This window comes from Protopterus annectens, chromosome 13.part0, assembly GCF_019279795.1.
Source record: "Protopterus annectens isolate FY-2018-M chromosome 13.part0, PAN1.0, whole genome shotgun sequence".
Lineage (NCBI taxonomy): Eukaryota > Metazoa > Chordata > Ceratodontiformes > Protopteridae > Protopterus > Protopterus annectens.
This window is the reverse complement of record NC_056747.1, coordinates 408,863,751-408,891,153: the sequence shown is the minus strand read 5'-3', so window position 1 is coordinate 408,891,153 and position 27,403 is coordinate 408,863,751. Positions and strand designations below refer to the sequence as shown.

At 39.2% G+C, this 27,403-nt stretch overlaps 2 protein-coding genes across 3 annotated transcripts in view; one reads left to right on the top strand and one right to left on the bottom strand.

Moving 5' to 3' along the window:
- Positions 1–9,396, bottom strand: part of DERL2 (derlin 2) — a 352,209-nt gene extending 342,813 nt beyond the window's left edge. Inside the window, exon 1 of the mRNA XM_044054041.1 lies at positions 9,213–9,396. Coding sequence (XP_043909976.1) covers positions 9,213–9,305 — 93 coding nt within the window. The 5' untranslated portion in view covers positions 9,306–9,396. The remainder of the gene's footprint in view (positions 1–9,212) is intronic.
- Positions 9,397–9,485: 89 nt separating this feature from the next.
- Positions 9,486–22,130, top strand: MIS12 (MIS12 kinetochore complex component). 2 transcript variants are annotated; one of them, XM_044054040.1, is made up of 3 exons: positions 9,486–9,696; positions 11,516–11,630; positions 20,546–22,130. In XM_044054040.1, the coding sequence occupies exon 3, from the start codon at positions 20,555–20,557 to the stop codon at positions 21,218–21,220; it is 666 nt and encodes a 221-aa protein (XP_043909975.1). In that variant the 5' UTR covers positions 9,486–9,696; positions 11,516–11,630; positions 20,546–20,554; the 3' UTR covers positions 21,221–22,130. The 2 variants fall into 2 exon arrangements, with proteins under 2 accessions (XP_043909975.1, XP_043909974.1); XM_044054039.1 differs by lacking the exon at positions 11,516–11,630.
- Positions 22,131–27,403: the final 5,273 nt, after the last annotated feature.

Below are 27,403 nucleotides of genomic sequence, written 5' to 3'. Positions count from 1 at the left end.
TTTACTGCGTGTATAAGTTATCCTTTCCTCTTCTAGGAGATGACCTCCCTGGTGTTAGTGGTGAGGATTGAGACTCCTTGATTGTTGGGCAAGGGCAAGGTCGTCACAGTTACAATTGCCTCATGTACACAGACAACCCTCTCCTACTTCCACCAAACACTAATACATGCGAGAGATGCAATTATACAGCCAAACTAGAGACTAAGCTCTCTCAACCCAAGACTGGACCAGGCAGTCAAGAGGATAAGGGAATTACTTGCATCACTGCACCAGCCTCACATAGACCTATGAAACCAGCACCGGCAAAAAACACACAAAAACATACTTAGAGGCTCAATAAAAATATGCAAAAGCAACAGAGACCTCCAAAGCAGACATCCAAGCAACCTCCACCCCCCCCCCCAACACAAACCATGAAACACATACTTCACAAAACCAGTGTACCACACAATCACAGCCCTTAAGGCAAAATAACATACCCAACACACTAGTAATAGGTGACTCTATAGTCAGGCACACTGACGTCCCACTCACTAGGCTGAACAAGGAGAAGGTTACCGTTAGATGCCCGTTGGGTGCCAGGATCTGCCACATTAACACAAGCACTCAGGTCACTCCAGAATAAGTACAAATATGACTGCCATTGTCCATATTGGTGTGAATGACCTGAGCCATACCTCCCTGGACTACATGGAGAGAGACATGGAGGAGCTCTCTGATCATGTAGCCCAGGCTGGTATGACACTGAGCAGCATCCTGCCCTCACCAAGAATGATACCACAGTATAGAGAAAATCAATTTCAACAATTGGCCAAGCTTCTGGTGTCATTCAAAGGAGATCCAGTATCCGTCAGACTGGGATGACACACTCGACAAGCCACGCTGCTTCGCTAGAGACAGCTTGCACCTGTCACTCTTAGGCCGGTACTGTCCAAGGCTCTTGCCACCTCCCATAGTGCCTTTTTTAGGCAAGGCTCAAAAGACAAACCCACTGCCATAAATAGCACAATTAACAAAAAACTGAGGGTGATGCTACTGAATGCCAAAAGTCCAAACATCAAAATGCACGCACTCGAGGCACTCCTTAGTATGGAGAGGTATGGAGAGAGAGAGAAAAAGAAAAAAAAAAAAAAAAATAGTCGATATATGTGCAGTAACAGAAACCTGGTTTCAAGCTCCAGAGAGCATCACAGCACTACCAGGCTACAACTCCTACCATACATTTTGGCCACAAAACCCGGACTGAAATACAAAAGGCGGGGGAGTATCCATATTCGTCAAGGTTAGTGGCACAGCACGATGCTTCAGGGACCATCCACATGCAACTAACAATGGGCAAAACTGCTATTCAAATTATAGCTTGCTACAGATCACCCACCATGTCCCAGGACCCCCACTCCACATTCCTGGAAACACTAGGAAACATAAAATTTCCTATTTCCGCACTGTAGTTCAGTGAAATGCGATCTCGGAGTTGGTATATTTAAGTAGCGGGGGTGTGGGGGGTGCAGGGGGGCTTGGCCCCCTGCTTAAACCCTTCCTTCATACTTTTTTTTTTTATTATTTAACTTAACATTTTCAAACGCTTAAGTGTTCGATCTGTAAAGGTAGACCTTTACAGGCTCGAACATTTAAGCATTCGTTCTAGTAATATAGACCCACATTCCGCCACCACCCCCGGTCAAAGAAACCACCGTGAAATACTTTTCAAAAGCAAACTTGACGTTAATTAAAAACAGAGGTGGGAAGTTTCAAAGCCCCCATGCTAAAGGGCAAAGTTGTCCAAGCTGCAAAATCCTTTACTAATGCACTCTACAGGCACTTACAAAAAAGCATGGATCGTGCTATCCCAAACAAAACCAAGACTCAATCCTCCAAGAAAAGGAAACCAGTCTGGTGGACCCCTGCCATAAACAAGCTATACAACAGAAGGAGGAAACTTAAAAAAAAAAAAAAAAAAAGAGTAAAATCCCAAGAAGGGAAGACATCCCTGATCAGTATCCGCAAGAAACTACGTTCCCTCATAAAATCATCCAAGGCTAGCTTCGAAAGAAAAATTACCATGGACTCCAAAGATAAGAATCTAAGTGGCAATTCTCAGATCTGCTCAAAGTTAGTGCAGAAGGGCACAAAATACACCGAACTGACCGATATAGCCAACATCCTGGCAGACAGGTTCAGTGCAAACTTCACCCCCCCCCTCACACCCAAAAGGGCCCATAACCATACCAGAAGAATGTAGTGCCCTAAAAATCAGACACTCTGGTTAAAACAGACCTCTCCAAAGCCAAAAACACAGCATTAATGGGACCAGTGTCCCAGGCTGTGTCCTACACGACAAGATGAACTACCCTCCTATCTGGAATTGCACTTGTATCAAGCCTCCTTAGAATGTTCATTACAACTGTTTTTCCTATCCAATATCAAATATTCAGTGAAAATTCTCACTGCTGTAATACCTTGAAAAATTCATGTAACACTTACTCTTACTTGTTACCTGTTTGCCAATTTTTTGTCAACCAATTTGTTAATTTTTTGTATATACTTCTAAACTGTATTCTAAATGTGTGTGTTCACCTTTGCTCTTGTACTGTGGAGCTTCTCTCTCCGGGCCTTCACTGAAAACGGGCTCCGAATGGCCCAGTGGACTTTCCCGGTAAACAAAAGGCAAATAAAAAAATAAATCTTGCATTGCAGTGTTAATTTGTTACAATTATTTGGTGAAGGGCACTTATTCCAGAAAGAAGTTCTCTCACAATAAAACATCTCACAAACAATGTTAGCATGCACTGCTGCTGAAGTACCTGGCCAGCTAGGACACAGATCCATAGGTATATACTAGGCTAACCACCACCAAGGTCTTTATAAGCGTAGCCATTCAAACCCAACCCAATTACGTCTCAATGTATTATGGGCATTCTTTAGTAGAGGGTATGTTAGTTTGGAACCTTCTAGAGTTTACAGAGGGGGGGGGGTATATGTTAAGAGGCAAACAGTAACTATGGCCCAAACTCAGATATGTAGGGTCCAGACCCAAAGTCAATTTCAGATTTCCCCATACATTGGTCATGGTTACATTTTAGTGTTTAGGGATGGACTTTGCTTCACATTGATGGCAACCTGTTCCAGAGCATGGGGATCCTTTGAAACATATCCATCTTACCAGCATATATCTTATGCCACAAGCAGAATCCTTGAATCTAATGGTTCTGATGCAGTTCATTTTGCAGATAATCATACAGTCCTTCAGAGTTGGATCACAGGATGCCCTGTATGCCAAGCATAGACTCCCCTCACAGTAACCTGCAGGAGAGAGTATAGGGATAGGGGAATAAGGCATAGAAGAGGTAGCCTTCTTACACTATCTGTACAGAACCATGTGTTCAGTCTGGATTCTCCTGTTAAGGAACCTTAGTGAACATTCCAACTGTAGTAGCTTCCTTTAATTCCTAGTTATAAAAATAAAATCAACCAAGTCTGATTTGAACCAGTCCCTCTCATGCTAAAATCATCCATGGTTTGTAGTAATCTTTCTACTCATTCCTCATCTTCCCCTGATATTTGCTTTAAGTTGTTCATTGCTGCATGGAAACAAGTTTACTTTCCAAATTTTCTCCATTTTACTGCAACACACACACAAAACACAAAACTCCACATTCCTAATCACCCTGGAAACTTTTAGAGTCCAACCCAACACTCTCATACTAGGTGACATCAACTACCACTCCCATCAACTCGGAAAACTACTAGTGCACCAATACACTGGGCCAACGCTTCTTGGAATTCATCAATTCCAATGCCCTGGACCAGCTCAATCTTACCCCCAATAGAGGAAGCAACATCCTTGACCTGGTTATTACCACCATGGGCACCTGTTACTCTACACCAGTAGTCAATTCCTCCCTGGTTATATCTGACCGCAATCTAATCACCATGGAAATCCACATCTCACCCCCCACCCCGCAAAAGTAAATCATCATGAAAAACTTCTCTAAAGCTGACTTTGGGCTCCTGAAAAACAGAGGTGGCTAACTTCACGGCTCCTGTGTCAATGGAAAATAGATGCAGGACTGCATAATCATACACCAATGCACTGTACGAACATGGAACTAGTTATACCGAACAGAACCAAGACGCTCTCCTCCAAGAAAAAAAGCAGCCAATCTGGTGGTCCCCCTGCCATTAATAAACTCAACAGAAGGAAGAAACTAATGCAAAAAAAGTGAAGTTCCAAGCCTGGACAAACTCCCTTATTAGTGTCAACAAAAAGTTGAGATCCCTCATCAAAACCTCTAAAGCCAGCTATGAAGGCAGATTTGCGACAGACACTAAAAACGACCACAAAACCTTCTATAGTTATATCAAAAATCACCACGGCAATACCCAGGTTTGCTTAGTTACTGCACAATGGTACCTCCTATGCTGAGCCAACAGATATTGCTAACATACTGGCCGACAGATTTGGTGCCAACTTTACCCCACTCGGCCTCCCAAAGGACCAATCACAATACTGGAGGAATGCCAGGCACCCAGCATTACTGCAGCACAGGTTAAAGCTGCATTGTCCAAGGCCAAGAAAAGCTTCCATGGGACCCAGAAATATCCATGGATGCATTCTATATGAACTACAAAGTGAACTGGCACCACATCTGTGTTCCCTGTTTAAAATCACAGCCTCACCTCAGGCTTTGTCCCTACTGGATGGTGCACTGCTCGAGTTGGCCCTCTCTATTAAGGGGGAGCGACTACAGATCCTGGGAATCATCACCCCATTAGCCTGACAAGTATGATATGTAAGGCTATGGAGCGCATCCTCATGGACCTAACTAACAAGGATATAGAGAATTCCCAAACTCTGGATCCCATGCAATTTGGTTTTGGGAAAGGTAGATCATGCCTGCTCAACCTGGTTGACTTCTTTGAGTCAGTTACCAAAGCTGTGGATGAGGGCAAGGCAATTCATACAGTCTACCTCGATCTGGCCAAAGCCTTTGATACCATTCCCCACTCAAGAAGTATTGATATAACTGACCAAACTAGGCATCAACCCCTATAATCACTAGGTGGGTTGCAAATTGGTTCACAGGTAGAACCCACAGTGTGAAAGAAGCGGGCTCCAAGTCAGACTGCCAAACAGTCACAAGTGGAGTCCCACAGGGATCCGTCCTGGGTCCTCTCCTGTTTGGCATCTGCTTCTCAGAAGTCCAGGCCAACACGGAGGGACTCTGGCTGACCAAGTTTGCAAACAACTGCAAGCTGGGAGCCATTAACAACTCCCCGAGTGATGTAAACATCCTACAGATGAAAAACGCAGTTCCCACCAATTACTCCATAGATGGGAGGCCACTGAACACTGAAGGCATTATAAGAGATCTGGAGACGCAGGTTGACAGCAACCTCTCAGACCACCACACTGCCACTGTGGTCAGAAAGTCCTATGTGGCACATCTCATTAGCAAGGGTTTTGTATCCAGGAAGAAAGAGGTAATCATCTCTCTCTCTCTCTCTACTCTTCCCTCATTAGGCCAGACATGGAGAAGAATGCTCCATTTGGCATGTACCTCAATAGACACACACAACAGGCCACACAAGTACCCCACAAAGAGGATTCTAGGCCTTAATACATGTCCTACATGGACAGACTCAAAACTCCAGCTATTCTCCATCTCATATCTACTAAGAGTAGATCTCTGCTTGACGCCATGTCTGACACAGCTCTGTTAGAAATGCTACAGCCAAAGAAATCCCAATCCCTCCACACCACAGAGACCTCAATCTCATTACCACAAACAGAACATGCTAGAGGGGCACGTTCATAACTCAAGACTGCCCATGCTCTGGAAAAGACTTCCCATACATGCCAAGCAGAGCACCTCACTGGCCCTCTTCAAGACGAATCTTGATGAGTGGATGGGAAGTAGAAAGTTCACCCAAGGGATCACTCCAGTGGCTCTACTTGATGGAGGGACTTGGAACTAACGTCGGGCAGCATGATGCCAGGACACTTCTATGAGCTAGGCTTGTAAAGGCTCCAAGGCCATTAGCCTAGTACACACCTATAAACTTAAAGATTCCACAATTGTGGTACCAATTATTTTCAAAGTATGGACAACACGTAAACTTGGGCCCAACTAAATGCAAAATTTTACATACAGTTATTGGACTCATTCATTTACACAGAACACAAATCAATTTACAAAGTACTTTAATCCTGTAAACAGTACACAATTTTAACATAACTATTGTACTTACAACACCTATTTATCTGCGCCTCCGCACAGGAGTCACACCAGCCAGGAATCAAACCAGAGAACCTCTTGCTGTAAGGAGACAACATTAACCGCTGCACCACTGCATGTATAATGTAATCACCACTCTAAGTCACTATTTGTTGAACATGTGCAAAGTATTCAATATATTCCCAAGCACCTGGTGAACAAAAACACAAGCTTACTTACAATATAAAAATTTATGCTGCTTCTCTTCTTTTACCTTTTTTCTATATTCCACCCCCATTTTATTATTAAGTTCACACCATTCTTAAACTACTTTTGTCTTGTATCCCCTTAAATTACCATCAATACCAAGACTTAAAAAGAATCTCTAGACCAGTCCACCTAACCAGTTACCAAACAGTAAGTAAGCAAACAAGCAAATAAAAAAATATCAGTACCGGAAATCATATAGTTTACAACACTAAAACTTAAGCAATAAGAATAACATGATGTGCTGACAGCTGGATACAACTGATTGTAAAGAACATTTTACAGTAACCCATTTCAAGCTGATTGATGGTTTTAGGCAGCCAAAAAACAAACTAAACTATACAATTAACAGTTGCAGGACACGGTTCTGTGACAGAACCTATGGCCATTTATAAGACAATACAAACAAAATGAAGAGTTTATTTATTTTACATTTGTTGACTGGGCTAGTCTAACTGGATACACGTCCATTTTCAGTAGAGGCCCGAGGAGATAAGCTCCAATACAGATAAATGAAAAACTTAGTAATCAATATACAAAATAAGACTAAACGACAATATTCATATTAAACTAGCAGATTTCAGGTACCTAAAAACACAAAAAATAACAGGAAAGATAACTAAATGGCAGAATTAAATATAAAAAAAGAAAAAAATACTGCAGGTTAAACATATTATTCTGTGAGGATATACAAAAAACTTGTAGCGCCAGAACGCTTCTACTATGTGATATGCAGTTATAAGTCATAAATAGAAAGACTAAGGTCTAGAGGGGAGGCAGGTTAAGTATATACACAATGTAAAAAGGAAGAAAACAAATGCAAAACAGAATTTATAGGGATAAAATATGTACTAATTTCTGAGTAGTGAGGGCTAGGCAAAGTTTAGTTCAATTAGATAGTAGCCTAGTCAGGTTTAATACAGGGGCACAACCAGTGTGTTCTAAAGTAGGGTTTTAGTCTATGTTTATCACCATGCTATAAATTACTTGTGGAGATTTCTAACCAATGTCAAAGCTTGAGTAGTGAATGAATTTCATCTACTGCAATATACATGGATGTTGTGTGTATAGTTATTCCAAAATCAGACAGCATTAAAGCATTTAGTATTATAAATCATGGGGCTACTTCCTGCAATATGGCAAACATTTATTTATGTTTGGATCTTGTTTTAATTATATTCACAATCCAGGATCACCTCTACCAATAAAATGTAAAGGTACAGCAATGGAAGCTGCTAATACTAACAGTTTTCTTAACTGGTGTCTGGGGTTGTTGGGAATGAGTACAATAAAAGAAAAAAAATAAATTATATATGACAGAGTTGTATTTTATTGATTACTGGTCCAGTAAATAAAAATGTCAAATATGCATAACTAATGCTTCTACTTTTCAATTTGTTTCAGTTGTCAGTGAATTAAATTTGTTTTCTTGATACTGCTATACACAAGGAAGACTATACAAATTTCACACGTACATACGAAAAAAATAAACATTTTATGTAAAAAACATTCAGCAACACGCTAAGCACAATGTCATTACATCACATATTATTAGAGCTTCTAGGCCCACAAGCAACAAATACAAAATTTGTTAGGGAGGTAGACAAGTTAAACAATCCATTTCTAGAAAGAATATAATAAATTCACAGTAACTATTAAAAATATGATCCTGTACTAACAGCACGTCACGTCTTAAAAACGTCTTTGCACCAGTCCAACTACCTAGTTAAAAGGTTAAGCAAAAATGAACACAAACCGTCTTGACAAATGTCAAGCAGCTTCGACAAGACAGTAAATCTGGCAGAAAGTCAGCACAATCTCCCCAGATATAGGTCATTAACACAGCCCTTAATACACTCTTTAGAATTAAATCAGAGTTTATGACACTCACTGGGATGTGTAATCAGTTGTAAAAAATGTATTAACGACTGATTCTATAATAAACAGACTTAAAACCGCGAACAGTTTAATACGATTGATCCGGATCTCCGCAGGTCTACCCCTGCAAACAGAGCTCCCAGGTTAGCCTTAGAAAAAAAGTAGTGTACAATATCAAAACATGTTGTCATTCAAGCTTAGCACACCATGTTAACTTCAAAAATTACATACTTGTCATTAGGGTTGCCACCTTTTCAAATGGGCAAAGTGGGACATTTTTGCTGCAAACATCAGATTTCACAGTCCGACACATACCCACGGTCAGTACAAAAGTTAGAACTTACATTTTTGCCTAAATAAAAGTTTATTCTTGTAGCATTTTAGTTGCTTATTCTGTTTCTTATAACATTTAGGTATTTTAGATACAGAATAACTGTTTTATGCAACTATTACATAAAATATAGGAAATAATTTTGTCCTAAAATCTCAGGACATTTGCCATTTTTACAATTTTTTGTCAGGACACAACTGCTCAAAGAGGGACTGTCCCTCGCAAAGTGGGACAGGTGGTAACCCTACTTGTCATCCCTCATCAACTAAACCGATTTCCCCATGCGCCCATTACGGGATTATTGCATAAATCATAGAATAGCTCACAAGTTCTGGAACTACTTCACAAACCTTAAAACCACTTATTCTACTGCACAGTACGCTTCTATTGTTTTCAAAAGTTAAAACCCATCTACCTCCACTGAACAAACAAATCAATTATTGTAAATTCTTAAATTATAGCTAACACAATTAACACGGAAATGAAACAGAAATGCAGCACCATTCGAAAAAACTCACCACCGCTGCTGTCGTAAGTACACATGCCGTTGTATACGCTCTTGTAACTATAGGAATCTGCATATACTCCTGCCGAACTGTTTGGTACGCCATCTTTAAAACTCACACAAACTTTACTTCCACCTCACATTACTAAACTTGCTCGCGTCACACTGGTAATCCAAAGCGATTGGGTTATTTTAGACAGTACAGCTGCTTATTCATTTTTCTGGATGTCAATCAAATAAATACTCCACCCAGCTACCGTGCTTCCCGGAAGAAACACACTTGTTGAATTTTGATTGATCCGCGTTGTCTCATGTGTCTCGATGGGTTGGTTTTATACAATTGTCGTGCTGTACTACGCTTGGTTATGACGTTTGTGATAGAGTCAGGGAAACTTGAAATGTTAATGTGTGTGTTTTGAGTTTAAAAGAAACATTAATGTACTTCGCTAGTTTTCCCAAGGAGTGAGTTTTTATTGCAGCTGTAAGGAGATTATAAGGTAGGAGGTGCCATTCTTGGAAGCATATTTATCAGTTTTCTTGCTCATGAATTCTGGACAAGTATAAACATAATCAGGGGATGTGTTGTAAATCAGGGATTTTTTAAAATATTAATATCGTTATAGACTTACTAGAACAGCAGGATTTACAGTTCTGCACCAACGTGCATATTCTGTTTAATAAAAACTATGAGGTTCTAGTGCCCAGCATTTGTTGACTCACTGTAATCTTCGGCAGTTTACCCGTCACACATTTTGCGAGGGATAGGACATAAATGTGAGGTTAAACTGGGACATCCTACAAATTTGTATGTTTGTGATATAGCCCTCAGAAATGTGAAAACACAATCTCTTCCCGATGGGGTATCAATGAACAAAACGTGGAACACTTATAAAGGACTTCAAGTAGGAAGCTCTGAACTAGGTATTAACTGTTCTTCATACTTGCTACAGAATGCTTTTGATGACTAAAGTGTAAACCGTCAGTAACAGTAAGTATTTAAAGGACAGCTACTCTCTAAATTGGGGGATATTTGGGCTAGGGTGTCCAGTGATCCCTGGTCAGCATGTCTACCATTGAACCTAAATGCAGTACTGTTTTATTTGTTAATCTCCATACAAACTTTTTTCATTGACGTAGCCTTTTCCCTTATCTGGTATTTACTTCTTTGCTGCACAGCATGTCCGGCTTGAATGAAATCTTGTGGTACTTTTTTAGAATGTGTACTTGGCTCTTACACATCTTACCTATATTTGAAGCTTTTTTAAGTCCACATAGCAAGGTATTTGTAGCTTCTTCTATTTTTTTTTTTTTTTTTTTTAAATATTTTAGATACGGAATCCCTGTCCTCCCCTTCCTGGTCATGCAGGCAGTGGCAGCAACAATTGATTGACAGTTTTACGCTGCACTGACGGATGTTATGGCAGTAGCTGGTGATCCGAACCCTTTAGAGAAATATCAGAAGATATACACTGCCATATATGTTTCTTAAATCTCACCAAAAATGAAACCATGCTAAGACAAAAATGTAATGTGTGTTGAAAATGTATTTATTTGTATCACTTCTACTTCATCATCTTTATAGTTATATATTTGCTGACATACAGAAATTCTACAAATGGTAATTTACCTGGGGGAAACCTACCAACTTTATCAGATTGTCACAGTGGCATTGTTTTTATAGCCTGGCAGGATCAAATTATAAGTAGGAAAAGTACAAAAAGTCTACTCTATTTCATATTAGCAAATGCAGTTATAGGTTTTTAACTTGCATATAAAAATATATGACTTTTTGTGATTATTAAGTAGCTTTGACGAAAAGACATTTTATGATGGTCTTGGTTTATATCTTAGTTACTAAAAAGGTGACTGGGAGGTGGTCTGCTCTGTAATCCAGAAGGCTAAATACCAGATTAAGTGCGTTAAATATATGTCACAATACTTCAGTGGTAGTAGCAGTCAGTAGTGGCCTTTTAAGTGGGTGGAAACATCACCGCAGTTGTGCAGTACAATATAGCACAGTCTACCCATGTGAAAGATGAGACCCAATCTAAAATACCTCTCTGTTTTTTCTCTACTTGTTAGAGGGAGTCTTTGAACTACCATGCAAGTGTAAGTAGTCTGTATGTAGTGATTAAGAATTATAATTTGTGTCTGCCCAATACAGCATTATTTAAGTTATCCCTTAAGGTCCAGGTATTCCTATCAAACATCATTGTAGAATAGAAAACTGCTAACATTCTATGCATTACTTTAATTGCCTTCATACAATATTTGGTAGTGTAGTGTTTTTCTCTGTTTGTTTTTCTTTATTTTCAGAGCCTATGGACATTGGATTAGTTTCTTGTACCGAAAGTCACATGACTGTGAACTGACCCTGGCAAAAACTATACCTGTGAGCAGCAGCCAGCTGCAACTGTTGTCATTGTGCAATGTGAGCAAATCTTACATGATAAGCTTAGCTGTATATTAACTTACATTAGGCATATAAGTTCTTGCTCTGTGCTGTAAAGTGACTGTGTTGCGCCCCCCCCCTTACAAAAAAGGGGTAGTCCTTGCATTCTTAAGACTGCTTATGTAGTTTATCACTGTCCATTCACTTCAAGATTAGATTACACTGTGTAAACCAATTACTTCCTACTCTTTCCTTCTTGGTGTCTACATTCAGTAATTTAAACAAATTTTTTTTTTACTTTGTGCCTCTCTACTAATTGCTGAACATCGGCTGTAAACTGATTGTTTTTCTGCAATTAAGGGCCTCTGATGTTTGGTAATTCATGATGCTCTAGCATTGTACTATCCATGTACATGTATCACCTGTCACACTCGCTGCCTGTACCTCCCAATCAACTTTGATACCATCATAGAATCACTCTGTTCCTCTCTTCCCAACTTCCGTATGCCATTTAGCATCTTCCTAACTCTGTCTCCCATACTGCTTTGAACTATATAAACTCTTGCTCAGACCCTTCCCAGACAGTACTGCAAAAAAAATCATTATCAAAACTCACTCCACAATTCATCCCATCAAACTTGTGTTGTATAATGCAGATTAATATTTCTCTCTCCCCTCGTCTTCTTCAATGTCTCTCTTCCCTTCATCTCACTATCTATTTAAATATTAGTTTCTCTACATCAATACACAATAATCAGTGATTTACAATTTATTATCCTTCCTTACACAATAAACCACTTTCTAAACTTCTCTTTACTATCCTTTAAATCTCATAATCATTCTCCTACTGTTAAACATCTCCTATATCTCCACACCCACACTACTTTTCCTCCTCATATTTATCACTCCACTTGCACCTTAACTTTTATCAATACTTTCTCAGTATCTTTATATCTCTTCTAATTCTGCTTCTTTCCAGCTCCTTCATAATTCATGCTGTAGTACTATTAACAGACTTGGCCTCCTATCATCTAGAAGTCCACAAAAACCCACAACCACCTCCAGGCACCTTTTCACAGGGGCATAACATCACACACTCTAACTTGACAATCCATAGACATATTCCCCCAACTTTCAATCATCTATTAAAGATCAGCCATCCAGCACCAAATCCCATACCCTTACAATTAGGACTTGGAATCAAATCCCAGTGGCCATCCTAGACTCAGTCCTGACTATCGAAATATCTGGGAATTTCCACCCAAACCCGGTCCTCCTTACAAGACACTGTCCTCCACATTTTCTAACTCACAGTCATGCTCCTTTCAGTCCACTAAATCATCCAGCCTACATCTTTTTAATAGAAATTTTAAGAAGCATTAGAACTAAACTAACAAATTTCTATGCCTGGTTCACACCACTTACCAGGTGTCATTGTAGTTGTTGAAACTTGGCTAAAGCAAAATGTAAAAGACAAGAGAATGTCTACCTAGAAGATACAGTATTCTAAGACTAGATACAACCAAAAAAGGGCTTCAACCCACAAAACATCCAGAAATAAATACTGAAATTCTAATGTCCCTTTTAAAACTAAAGAAACACAAGTCCGTAAGTATAACAGAAATTTAGGTTCCTCCAGACAACAATACCAGGAAACCTGTCATAATGGGTGATCTAATGCAATAAACTTATATGGGCTAATCCATCTTATTATATCTCCAGCTATGTACATTAAGCATGCTCACAGTAAATCCACCTTAGATTGGATCCTCACTAACTCCCAAACAAAATTATCTCCATTTATGCTCTCCTCATCACCTTAAATGTCCACCTCCCTACCTTTGCTATAAGGGACCACCACAGTATTCATAAATTCTACCACTACAACCATACCAACAAAGAAATCCTTCCTTTCAAATTTAAAATTAATAAAGCTGAACCAATTACTTAGTTTTCAGCTTAACTGCCGTCTTCCTTTTCAGCACCACTTTCATCAATAGTCTAAATGTATATGCCCCTATAAGAACCAAAAAGATTCAAAGTAAATCTTGTGCGCTGGCTGTCCAACCAAATCAAGCAACCTATGAACCGGAGGGACAAAGCATAGGAAGCCTGGAGGAAAAAAAATAAGACAGAGTCTAACCTACAAAAATATAAATGCCTCAGAAATGGCACCTGGCTAAAGATTACATTTCACAAGAAATCTTATCACACCAATCTCCAACCTTTAATTCAAAAGAATGCAAAACTCTTCTGGTCTTTCAACCAACTACTAAATTCTGGCTAAGTCACCCAACCTACCCCTCTGCTTCCCTCAGTCAACACAAACAACTCTGTTTCACAGTTCAGTACACACTTCAACCCTGTAGCTTCTGTCTTAATCTCTCAACCTCCACTACTCCACAAACTAACTCTAAATAAATATTCCACCATGAAATATTCTCCCAAGAACTCATCTCTATCTCCATCCTTAAAAAAACAAAGAAGCTGCTTCTAAAACTAAAACCCAACACAGCTGTCCCAGATAAAATGCCATGAGAACATATTTCTAGGTTAATTAACCAATCCATTAAAAAAGGAATGTTCCCAGCATATTGGAAAAATCTTACTGTTATGTAAGGGAGGTATTTCTGCAGATCTTGCCAACTATAGACCAATAGGTATTCTAGCTCCACTCTCAGAAGTCGTTGGGAAATGTATCCAAACACAATTCCTGCCCTTCATTTCCAATAATATTCTATCTCCAACACAGAATGTCTTCTGCCCTGATCGTTATACTACTATAGCCCTCTTTAACTTCATAACAACTGCATATCAAAACAGAAACAAGGGAAACCGTCTTCCTTGAACTATTGAAGGCTTTTGACACTATTTCTCTCACACACACAGTTGCCATAGTATCCTCCCTAGGGCTAGATATACACACTTGCTTGGTTTAACAGCTGCCTGTTTTGTGGACAACGGCCTGTTAAATAGTAAAAGTCACCCAGGGCACTGTTCTAGGCCCAGTCTTATTCAACATATTTGTGAATGTCCTCCATTCAGCAAGCAAATGGGCAAAAATCATTCAGTACGCAGATGACTCCACTCTGATATTTGGTGTTAAAAACTGATACACTGCAACAACTAACCAAGGATTACCTTAACTCTACTGAAATGTAGAATGATATTTGAAATATCCTCAAGTAGTCTTTCTCCTTGCTTGTGGTGGATTTGTTAAAAATGAAAGTAAGGAACATCCAGTAAATGGATTAGATGGGGATTGTGGGTGTTAGCAGTAATAAGTAGTTCTCTTTAAGGGACATTTTAGGGTGACTTGAAATCAGTTTAGCTATTTCTGAAAGAATATGTTTGTTAATGCTTTTGGTTTAGGAGGACGTCCTTAAAGATGTCACCCAGATAATTTGGGAGAATCCAGATATAGCTGCTGCTATCCCAAAGAAGGTCATCTTCTGACGTATTCATATTCAGATTTATTAAAGCATTTAAAAAGAAACAAAGCAGTAGGACAGTATGAAAAATGAACACTGTAAGTAAATAGTTGTGAAGTATGAATAAACTGAACTGAGGGTTAGTAATCAGAATTCAAACAGTAGGCCAAAAGGAAAGATGTTAAGTGACTTTTTAAAACTGGTGTGACACCTGTGCACTGGCCCAGTAATCAAGGAGCCTCAATCCTCGCCAGTAGCACCAGTGAGGGGCATGCCCGTTGGGAAGGATAACAAGTACACACACAGTAAAGTACAATTTCCTTTAAGAGCACACCGAGATCACAGTTAGTCTGGGGCTGGTTTCTCCCTTTCTCGCCAGATCCCCAATAAGACTCCCACCGGCACAGCTATAGGGTACATGTGTCAGCCTAGTGGTCAAGCTAAAACCTCCAGCACCCTCTCTGTCCAACCAGTGCTTCATATCCCTGCCCAAGTAGCTGACACACACACACACACACACACACACACACACACACACACACACTTTAAGATATGAGTTGTATACAAACACACAGACACTCCTGGGGAAGGCTGGCACAGGTTCTCCAGCTATATCCCCTCCTGTCAGACTATAAGGTAGTAATCCACTGCCACCAACCACTAATATCAGCTACTAATAAGGCCCTTACCAAAGGGTGACCAGTTTTACTGTGTGATATTATTATCAATTAAGCATAACGAACAGCAAGGCTTATTTGAGTGGCTTGGACAGTATCACTTTATACATGCAATGTACTCTAGAGCTTAAATTGTCTCTACACAAAACAGCCACAGTTGAAAGGTTTAAAAATATTTAATAAATAATAAAAACACAAGACAAATCTCCTCAATTCAACACATTGCTAGTCAAGAGTTTAGACACAGGAAAATGCTTAAAAGTAATACTGTAGAATAGTCTGACATAAATGTAGAAAATGGCTAGACTAAACTCATTATTTTCTATCTGTAAGAGAAACAATGTTGTAATGAACTTGCATACATACAGAGCAAAGGCAGAGTACTGGTGAGTAGATATGTTCGTATTCAGACAAAATCCAAAATGCTCTGATTCTCTCTCTTAGAAAGTCTTTAATTGATAACACAGTACTGCTGACTCCTTTTAGATTACATCATTCTTGACACTTCTCTGGTTTAATTTCCCAGACTAACAGAAACTCAGAGTTTAACATATCTTTGTAATCTTACACCTGCAGGAAGCCCCAGCAATAAAAGACCTACATGTAAAATCTAGCAGTTAACTCTGGTCTCAAAACAATGTCTTAGCCCAGACATCATGTCTCCAAGTTTGAGATCAAACAGTCATACAGTGCTTGACTTATCAGCTTTCTTCCAGCAGAGTGCACCGTGGTTACATTTTTGAAGCTCAGTACAACATATAGTTTAATCATAACATATAGTTCTCTTTTGCATTTGTAAAACCAGCCTGTGGATTATATTAATATTTACAAATCACATAGAATTATTTGCAAGATTCTGTCTGGCTGGGCTGACAGCCTTTCAGTTTTTCACAACTGGCTAGTTTGGGGAAATTCTCACCCAGTTGGGAAAAAGATACCAGAGATGTGCCTGATGGTTTAAAAAAAGTATGTGTGCCCAAGTTCTCCAGGTTTCTTCATTCACCTACATGAACTCGGGCAGGAACTTGCAGCACCATTAGGCACCCTATTCAACCAAAGACTAAGTACTGGCTTAGTCCCAGCTGAGTGGAGAACAGCCACTGTCATCCTTTTACACAAATGTGGAGCGTCCACCGATCCAGGAAATTATAGACCCATCAGCCTAACTAGCCTGATCTGCAAGGCCATGGAACGGATTGTCATGGACCTCATTAACAAGGACATTGGCAACCTCCAAACACTTGATCCCACATAATTTGGCTTCATCAAGGGGAGGTCATGTCTGCTAAATTTGGTCGACTTCTTTGAGACAGTCTCCAAAGCCACGGATGAAGGGAAGACAGTGCACACCACCTACCTTGACTTGGCCAAAGCCTTTGACACTATTCCCCACTTGGGCATAATAGATAAACTCTCTCAACTAGGCATCAGTCCGTATGTTACCAGATGGGTAGCAAACTGGTTCACTGATAGAACCCACGTAGTCAAAATAGGGGAAGCCACTTCAAGCAGTAGACCCGTAACCAGCAACGTACCCCAGGGTTCAGTCTTGGGGCCTCTGTTATTTTGGGATATACTTTTCTGAGGTGCAGGCCAAAACCAGTGGGCTATGGCTGACCACGTTTGCAGATGACTGCAGGCTGGGTGCTGTCATCAATTCCCCTAGTGATGTGGACATCCTCCAAGAGGGTCTCACTCAGACAAATGACTGGTGCCAGAAACATGGCCTCAAGCTGAATACTAAAAAATGCATCATTATCATCCCCTTTGGGGAGAGTGACGTCCCCACAAATTATCACATTAATAACGTCCTAAGCATGCAGTCAGTCGTGAGAGATTTGGGCACCCAGGTTGATGGCAACCTGACTTTTGACGACCATGTTGCTTCCGTTGTACGGAAAGCCTTCTACATGGCCCACCTCATAAGTAAGGGTATCTCATCCAGGGACAAGGAGGTCATAACATCCCTGTATTCTTCCTTTATAAAGCCCATTATTGAGTACAACGCCCCTTTCGACATGTACCTCGTAAAGCACATGCAGCAGCTGGAGAAACCACAGAGGTTCCTCACCAGGAGAATTCAGGGCCTCAAACATTTACCATACACAGGGTAGACTAAAAGCCCTATCCCTCTACTCAGTTTCATACAGATTCCTCAGAGGTGACCTCTGTCTTGCATACAAGGCAATCATGGACACCACCTTGATTGGGACTGCTGCATATCCTCAAGTCAAGCTCCACTCAAGTAACCCGCATGAGCGGCTTCTACCTGGTCTGTAACATCAACAAGACTTGTTGGCGGGACAGATTTGTGTCCCACAGACTTCCCCCATCTATGGAATAGACTCCCCTCTCCACATCAAGCAGAGTACCTTTTTACCCCTTTTTAAGCGCAACTTGGATAACTGGATGGGAAACAGAAAATATACCCCCGGGATTCCACCCGTGTCCCTGCTGAACAGAGGCATCAGGTGCTAATTTGTCTAAACATGGGCTAAACTCTTGGCTAGGCTTATAAGGGCCTCAGGGCATTAGCCTAGTAACCTCCTATGATCCTATTAACTACATTTTTAAATCGTCACAACAATTAAAAAACAACCAACCCTATCCAACATTCTGTTGAGCATTTGTATAATTTAGAATTTGTTAAAAATCATGTAATACTGTATTTTAGCTTTATTGATGACTTGATCTTCTTATGCAGAGATGGTCAGGATATGGTGACTACTTTTTTTGTATAAATTACATCATACTTTGGCTTACAATTTGCTGTTGTACAACAAGGTAAGAGTTGTATTTTTAGATGTGGAATTGGAAGGACAGGAAAATGGCAAGATGTATTAGAGTACATAGAAAATTTAAAAATGGATGCCATTTTTTGGATGGCAATAGTTGCCATCCTCCACATTTAATAAGGTCACTTCCCTATAGTGAGTTACTGCGTATAAGCAGGTTGTGTAATGATAGTGTTACCAAGAATAGAGAGTTGTTAAAAATATATAAAAAGTTTAAACAGCGAGGATATGCTGAAAAGGTTATTACTGAAGTTATGGATATATTATTGAGGGGTGAAGAACAAGTAAGAACAACTTACACAGCAGGAGAAATAAATCTGTCCTAAAGAATTATACTGAGACTTTGCATGATAAGATTTACTTTGTTACTATTTATATTATTAGTTCTGAAAAAAGCTTGGGTTATTATAAGATTTTAGTGGAATTTTGTATTAAAGAATAAAGACTCTGCCCATGTTTTCTTTTATAAACCACATTTTCTTTCAGAAGAGGTTGTAGCATTAAAGTCATGATTGTCTACAGTCATTTTATTAAACCTGATGTTATGTTAGTATGGGCACATTTACATGTGGAAACTGTTCTATTTGTAAATGTGTAGTTAAAACTTTTGACAAAATTAATAATATCCCATTTTAAACCTAGTGATGCATATTGTAATACTGAATATATCATATATGCTTTGAGGTGTCTATGTAACCTTTATGTGGGGGAGAGCAAAAGGGCATTTCAATTTGAGAGACATAAAGAATAGGAAAATAGAAAGTCTTTTGGCAGTACATTTAATTTATGTCACGGTAGTAATTTTAATTGTTTAAGGGGAACTATTTTGGAAAAAGTGGAAATTATTTGGATTTATAAAGTAAATTGTTGTATAAGGAACAGTTTGTGTTTCCTTATATTTTGAAGTATGAAATATTGACAGCTGTTGGCTTGAATGTAGATTGTAATTGGAAATGGCTAATATAGAATGTTGGATATGTTTGGTTGTTTTTTAATTGTTGTGATTATTTAAAAACGTAGTTAATGAATGAAGATTGGCTCCTGGAAGGTCAGCTGGCCAAGGTGCTAGAGCACATTTCTTGTGTATTTGAATAAAGCAGTGGGATTTTACTGGTATTGTTGTTCTACGTTTATTTTATTTTGTTTTTATGTAGTTATATTGTTGTTCAGGTTTCTTGTTTGAATCTGTAGCATCCCAAAGGATAAAAAGACAGATTTTAGTGATGCGTATGGGACCAGAAGCTGTTTCAGACTAAGGAAGACCATTGTCAGACAGTAACCAAGATAAAGGTAGCAAAATAGCAAATGAGGTGGTTGTACTAAGTTGTATTTATAAGACAGTCTTTTAGCTGCAGTTCAAACGTCTGTTTGGCTTCGCCCCCCTTTATTATCTTTCCCACTCTAGTTATTTGCTCAGCACAGTGATTCATCTGCCTGTTTTCTCCAGTAAATTCCTGCGCTTTCTTGTTTACTTTCTATACCCCACTTGTAGCAATCCCTACTCTCAAAAATTAATGCATTGGCTTAGTTCTTAGAATACTTTTTGCTACTTTGTGTAGCTGTTGTTCTCCTCAAGGTCCTGCATTCAAAATCCTACTCTGTCCTTATTCTCAAACTTCCCCACTGTTTCATCACCCCTTTCCACTTATTTAAAACCTTTAGTTTAACTAACATTTGCACAATAAAATGTAATAACAAGAATTTGCACTGGGCACACTGTTAACAGTGATAGGGTGATTTTTATTCAGTGTTTGCTGTTGTACAGCAGCCTGGATAATTGTGTTTGTAGAAAGCAGTCTCATATTTGGAGAGGAGTGAATCACCCATGTTGCATTAGTCATTGGCATCATTTTTTTTCCAAGAAAAAAATATGCATTGTTGTTATCCTTCTGTTATAACTTTTTATTCATAGTCCAGTTTGTTGTTGACAGACTGAAACTTCTTTTATGTTAGAATTAGAGTGACTGTGTAGTGTAAAATATTTTGTCTGCAATGTCAATGTGTATGTAGGTCATTCCTAATTTTTACTAAATACTATTCTTTTTTCATAGATTTAAAGAATGTCCATCAATCCTATGTCGTACGAGACCCAGTTTTTTGGGTTTACTCCTCAGACCTGTTTGCTTCGTGTATATAATGCATTTCAAGACTATCTATTTGATATAATGCTGATTGCTGAACAAGTGATTCTGAGAAAACTAGAAGGTCTACCAGACAGCAACATTAGCTCTTCACAGATTCGTGAAGGTACTGAAAGCTTTCTGATCTTCATGAAGGAGCGTTTTGAACAACTGTTTGGCAAAATGGAGAGCATACTACTGAACTTTGTGCTAAGCATACCAGAAAATGTTTTGCTTCCAGCAGACAAAGTTCATGAGCAGTACTCTTACAGCAAAGAGGAGTTCCAGCAACTTGAGAGAGAGGTCAAACAGCTACAAATGAATTGTAGTGCTGAAGCAGCAGCCAGACAGGAACTTTTGGTTGAACTTGATGAGCAAAAAGCTACTGAAGCAGAATTACAGAAAACACTGAGGTGGTTTGATAGTCTTGAAAATGCTGGCAAAGAAAATGGCATTGCTGACTTCACAGAAAGTCTAGCTTTCCTAACTCGCTCTGCTTCTGAAGTCTCAAGCAAACTGAAAGAAATTGAAGAAAAAAGCAAAAGCTTGGGTGAAAAGCCAGATGTGACAGATGGAGGTGTGCAAACTAGAAGCCGGAGACAATAGAGCATATAAAAAGCTGTATTTGAAGTAAAGTTACACATATGTGTTTGTGTCTTTTTTGATCATTGCAGTAGCTGAAAGTGTGTGTGTGTGTGTGTGTGTGTATGTATATGTATGTATATATATATATATATACACACACACACATTATGCTTGTCTACTGGGACTATGCTCTGAATTAAAGCATTTAAAACCATGCCCCTTTTTTATAGTCTAGTGGTTTAGATAGAAGTGCAGTGCCCATAGTTGACATGGTTTGTTGTCATCTGCTCAATGTACACAGAGTATTCTCTTCATCTAAACAATGTTTCCTCTGAGTCAGTAGAACTTTAAGAATGTTTTCTTTACATTTTTAAACAGTGTATTATTGAATATTTTGGTCGACTTTGGGTTTTCAGCCACGTGAGGGGAAAAGCGTATTACATTGTCACTGCATACATCTTCGTATATATCTAAGCTGTGATGGTTTTATGCATTTGATGACTTACTGTAGTAGTGGTGGACGATGCTGCTTTTTAAGTAATGCAGTGAATGAAACAAGGCACCATGAAGTTAGGATTATCCTAGGTAGTGCTGACTGTCTACTGATGGGGTAATGATTGGTATAACAGATTTCTTAACATCATCTATTTGAACATTTTGTGTTTCCTTGACTAGCTTGAAGTTTTATGTATTGATAATATAAACTTAATACATAAAACAGTAGTTGGCTATCCATTTAGGATGCTGTGTTTACATTTTCAGCAGTGGCATTAGTATGAATCTGAAAAAAAACCATCATTCTTTTGATTTGTGTTATGTAATGCGCATAAATTTGAGATGAGATCCAGTTTACCTTTTTATGTAGCTGTATACAGTTTTCATATATTGTTGTAATTGTACATTCATGGTATTAATAAATAGTTATATACAGTGTGTTTTGACATTCTTAGGCATGTACTTCTGAAATGGTATTTGAAAAAGAAACATTACTGTGTGATGTACTCTCACACAATAGTAAATGGTGGATTTTATTTCTGTTGGTCACCTTTGGGTTCTGTCGTGTTTCACTTGCATTCCATCAGCTCTGTCTTAAAGCAGTATCTGCTACTTGCTGCCCTCAAATAACTCTATTATATGCAGTGTCATCAGTAATCAGCTGTTAGAAGCAAGGAAACCATCTCGGTATTTGGAAGTTTAGAAAGTATAATAGCAGCTTTTGGGCATTGTAAGAAAAAGAAACACTCAAATAAATGATATCAAAGTAACTTACCATTAACCTATAAATAGCTCTTTGGCAGGCTCGCAAAAAGCTGCCTCTGTTAGGGTCTTGCAAAAAGTGACTTATTCACCAGTCAGCATATGTTGGCTACTTCCTAAACACTGTACCTTGTTGTGATGAAATGGGAATAGTCAGTGTGTTTGTGTATTATTTCTCCAAAAATCCCTATTGTATTTAGCAAGATTGTGGAACTGTGGGGATAAGGAGGGTCTCATTACTCCCAAGGACGTGTAGCATTCTTAGAGTTTCAGTACATTGAGATGGGGGGGGGGGGGCTGCTATCTAATTTTTAAGTTACCTTTTTGAATTATCACCTTTATATTTCATTCGCAGTAGTCTTTTTAAGTGTGTTCTTTCTTTAGCCTTTCATGTAGCATAGAATAGTAAGAAGCATGTTATTAACACCAGCTTAACTTCCTCTAACAGCAAAATGAGTAGAATCCTTCACTGCTTGTTTTGTCCTAAACTGGAGAGGGCCAAGATTTGAATAACTCCAAAAAAATACACAGTGTACCCTCTGATTTATGCCACAGTGCAGCATTCATTTGCTCAGTTCTAGTACCCATTTTATACTGGTCAGATTTGCGGGAGAGCCAGAGACTATCCCTGGCACTTGTTGGCTTAAGGCAGTTAACTAATACTGGATGTGATGACTGTCCTGACTTTCGGGATGCACATGCAGATACACCTACAGAGATGGGCGATTTGAAGGATTGCATGGTCACTTGATATTTCTATTTTCAGGATCAGCTTAGGTGTACACTTACATGCATTAGGGTAAAAATGCAATCGGTGAGAGAAGAGTATACATTGTGTAAAAACACAGTTAAATTGCAGTGAGGTAGATGTAAGTCAGGTATGTGCATTTGTTATACCGAGCTGGCACCACTACCACTAAATGTGGTGGTACAAATACACACCTACCAAAATGACACTCGTCTCATTTTGCCATTCACTGATATTAAGGTGGTCGGCCCTGATGCAGTTTGAATTCCAACACTGTTAGCTAAGGGTGAAGTAACAAAGTGCACACAAGTCTGTTTAACTAGCTTACAAAGTACAACCTTGACCCAGGAGCATAAATGGAATATGCACTGCTGTCCAGGTATGAGCTTTCAACTTCCATGCTCAGCATACACACAGGCCACTTACAGAATTGAGTCTGTGTCTAACAACTTCCAGGCCCCTGTCTCATCATTCAGTCTGTGAACTGGTGTCTTCTAGTGCCCCTTTATCCATGGCAACTGCCTTTCACACAATTTATATGGGAGGCTGGCAGAGTTCTCCAGTTCTCTATAGCTTTTTCATGGCATGGTAATATAGCCAACACCTTAGAAAAACCTAGAGAGATCCAGTTACCTGCTACTCTTAAATCAAGCCAGACAGAAATATTAATTGGTGTACTTCATTTCACTGCTAGTGGGTCTTAAATAGGCTAATAGAAGACGTCTGCCACACAGCTTGTTAATCAACAATGTAAACAATGATTACCCTCTCAGATAAACAATGCATGCATAAACTTACAAGTACCAGTAAAGGCTAGTAAATAAATTTTAGTTAAATAAAATAAAAAAAAAATCATGCATGTACAATGTAAAATATGAATAGATTGGCACATGCAGAGAAATGCAAGAAAAGACTGTAAAAAATAAACAGGATACATAAAGTAGAAAATAAGCTCAAGATATCTAAATTCCTGGCTAGAGCTTACAGCAGAAATACACTAATATGACAGCATCAACGTACTGCATCCTCTAGCATATACAGTTTTTTTTTTTTTTTTTTTTGTCCAGCCACTGGTGTCCATGATATCAGCGGCCTGTTACTGGAGAACAGGTAGCTTGGCCAGTTCTTTTACACATCACTGTAACTGTAAGAATTGCAAGTACACAACCATGTCCAACTTCCCTGAATCTACCCTAATGTCTTAAGTCCCTCAGCAATTACATTTCAAAAGAAATGCAAATCTTTATCTTTCTAGTAACATTCCAAGAGGAGATAGCAAGTCTGGAGCTCCAACACACTTTTTACTAGATATTCATTGTTTTATACGTATTAGGACAGAGTCATGTATTTCTGTAGCCATAAGAACAATTCTGATTGCAAATGAACAAAAGAGGAGGAGAAAAAAATTGCGTTTTCAACTTGACATTACTCTTGGGGTCACTTTTTTTTTTTTTTTTTTTTTTTAATATTTTATTTTATTTATTTATTTTTTAATATTTTAGCCCGACATGACACCTGGCTTCACAACATCCTTGGTTTAAAGTATGTAATCTACAGATAGACCTCAGGAGTAGCTAAGTACTTAATATATTGTAAAAGTTGATTAAGGTACAAATAAGCATTCTGGAGACCTGAGATTGCATTCAGTCCCCTTCTTCAAGACTGGGAAGGATTCTGATGTCCTTTGCTTTTTTGGGAACCAAAACAAATGTGGAGTAATATTATAGCTAGGGATCTCTTGGATGGTCCTTTCTGACAGGAACTTGAATATCTCTTACATTTAGGAGATTTTGTAATAGAGATGGATGTGAAAGTAAGGGTAGAGATACACGACTTGGTTGGATTGGTAGTTTTTTTTTTTCCCCCCTAAGGACACTGGTGTCCTTATCTGCCTGTCCATGGTGATAGACTTTAAGGCTGTCAGGTGGAGGGGCATACGACTCTAGAATGCCTTCCGAGTGGAGCAATGAGTCAGTGTTTTAGTATTGCTGCTGCCTAATTATGGACAGACCGTGACTTCTGCAAATTTACTGTGTGATGTTGATGCTTAGGCTGCATGTTGCTGGCTTCTCTGGGTCTTAGAGAAGGTACATTGGGTGGCTGAAAATGTGTCCACGGCCAAGAATCTTTTCTTCCTGCTCAGTGTTTTCAAGGCACTGTTTGATGTTGAGGGGGTGAAAGAAAACCTCTGTATCTTTTGAAGGGAGTGGTCATGAAGGTCACCTTGGTAAGTTCAGTAAAGTGTGTTAAGGAGGGACACATATGCCAGCTGTTCTAGCATTCTCCAAAGTAGCATTAAATATGTACATTATGTGCTTTACCATGTTTTAGCAGCTTGTGTACCAGACCAGTTTTCCCTCACGGACTCATCTTGCAAACACTAAACAGTTTGATAAATTTGATCTGTGATGTTGCATTCAAAATGATCATATTACATAGTTTATAGCATCTACACAGTAAAGGTGATGAGTGCATAAACTTATTTCCCAAATCTGCCCATCACTGTTGATTCGCCTGAGGGAGGGACAGCAAGGGCCAGAGGGGTGAAGCCCCTTTACAGGCTGTTACAGAGAGAAGGGTATTAGTCTTTGGAATTTTAGCCACAAAAGCCACTTTCTAGAAGGCAAGAAGATGTGGTTCACTTTCATTTAGAGTGGGGTCACCATGCCTGAGTATATCTATGTATCCCAGTGTCAATATGTTGGGGTTTGCCTATGCAACCCTGGTGCAATCTCTTAAGATGTCACCACATGAAGTATATTCCAAAATGAGTGATGGGTGTACCTGCAGGTCTTCTGAAGCCTTCTGTGCATGGAGATAATGAGGTCAGTGAACTATCACCTGAATGATACATTAATTCTGAATGCTTTCCAAACTTAGGGTAATTGTGGGTGACCAGGAACAGTGTCTTTATTGTAGATACTGTCCAGAAAGGGATTCTAGTTGCTTAGATTTATGATTGGCTTTTCTGGGTCTGTATGAAGGAGTAAAATATGAAGAGATTTCCCGGTAGATATGCTCTTTTGGGAGGCTCAGTACGTGGCTGGGCCCTTTGTGCTGTTGAGGAGTGACTGGCTGGAAGGCCAAGGGAGGAGGAGCAGGCTGTTCATTTATTGGTGGCAGCACAAGGGGTAAAATATAGGGTATTGAGGGGAAATATGGCAAACGTAGACTGACTCCATGCCATAAACTGCAGCAAAGCCAGGGTTGTTGGATCAGAGTGCCATAGGGCTGGGTATGTCAGTACAGACAATAAAAATACTAGTGTTGCAATTGGCCACAAGAACCTAAAGCATGCATCAGTATGGTGAATGCCAGTGGCATTAACAAACTGAATGTTTACTGCCAAAGTCATAGGAATTGCTGGGTTCAGAAGCACTGATGCTATATATGACAATAGAGATTGACACTGTATTGTGCAGAATTGATCTTGGCTTTAACCTCATAAGTGACACCAGTAGGATAAGGTCTAGCAACCTGGTTGCTTAAAAAAAATACTGGTGACTCTAGAACTGTAGTTAATGCAAGAAGACTCTGACAGTGACATACCTATTTGAGACCAAAATAAGGAAGATGACAACTGCGTTAAAAAGTATAAAGAGAAGTTACAGCCTAGTTAGTGTTAACATCAATGTGGCTAGTGTAGAACATCCTCCCTCTTCCATATGTAACAGGATACACAGTGGAATTATCAATCATCTTCACAAGCATACTTTGTAGAATCTTCCAGTCATCAGCTGCATATCAAGACCACATTTTGTCATTCGTTAAGACTATGTTGTCATGTCAGGAGGAGCAAGTGCCTGTCAGCCCTGGAGTAAGATGTGCAACAGGCTGGAGAGTTTTGGTATACTAATAGTGAAAATGTAATTTTTGCATCCTGATAAGGCTATTTTAATCCTTTTCAAATTCCAAAAAAGAGAGAGATTAGAAGAATAAAATGTGCAGGTGCTTTAAATACAGTAAGTCTCAACAGTTGAAGTTTGTATTTTTAAATATTGTGTTGGCTTGAGGGCTGTTGATAGTTGTAGCATTATTAATGGAATTTGGTGTAAAGATTAAAAAGCACATATGCCACAAATTGTAGGGTTTACCTCCTCTAATTGTTGCATATTGGATGAGGAAGGTGGTGGTGTTTCAGTAATTGTTTTCGTAGAATACACATGGCCATTAACCACTGTCGGACGTGGTTCCCTTTT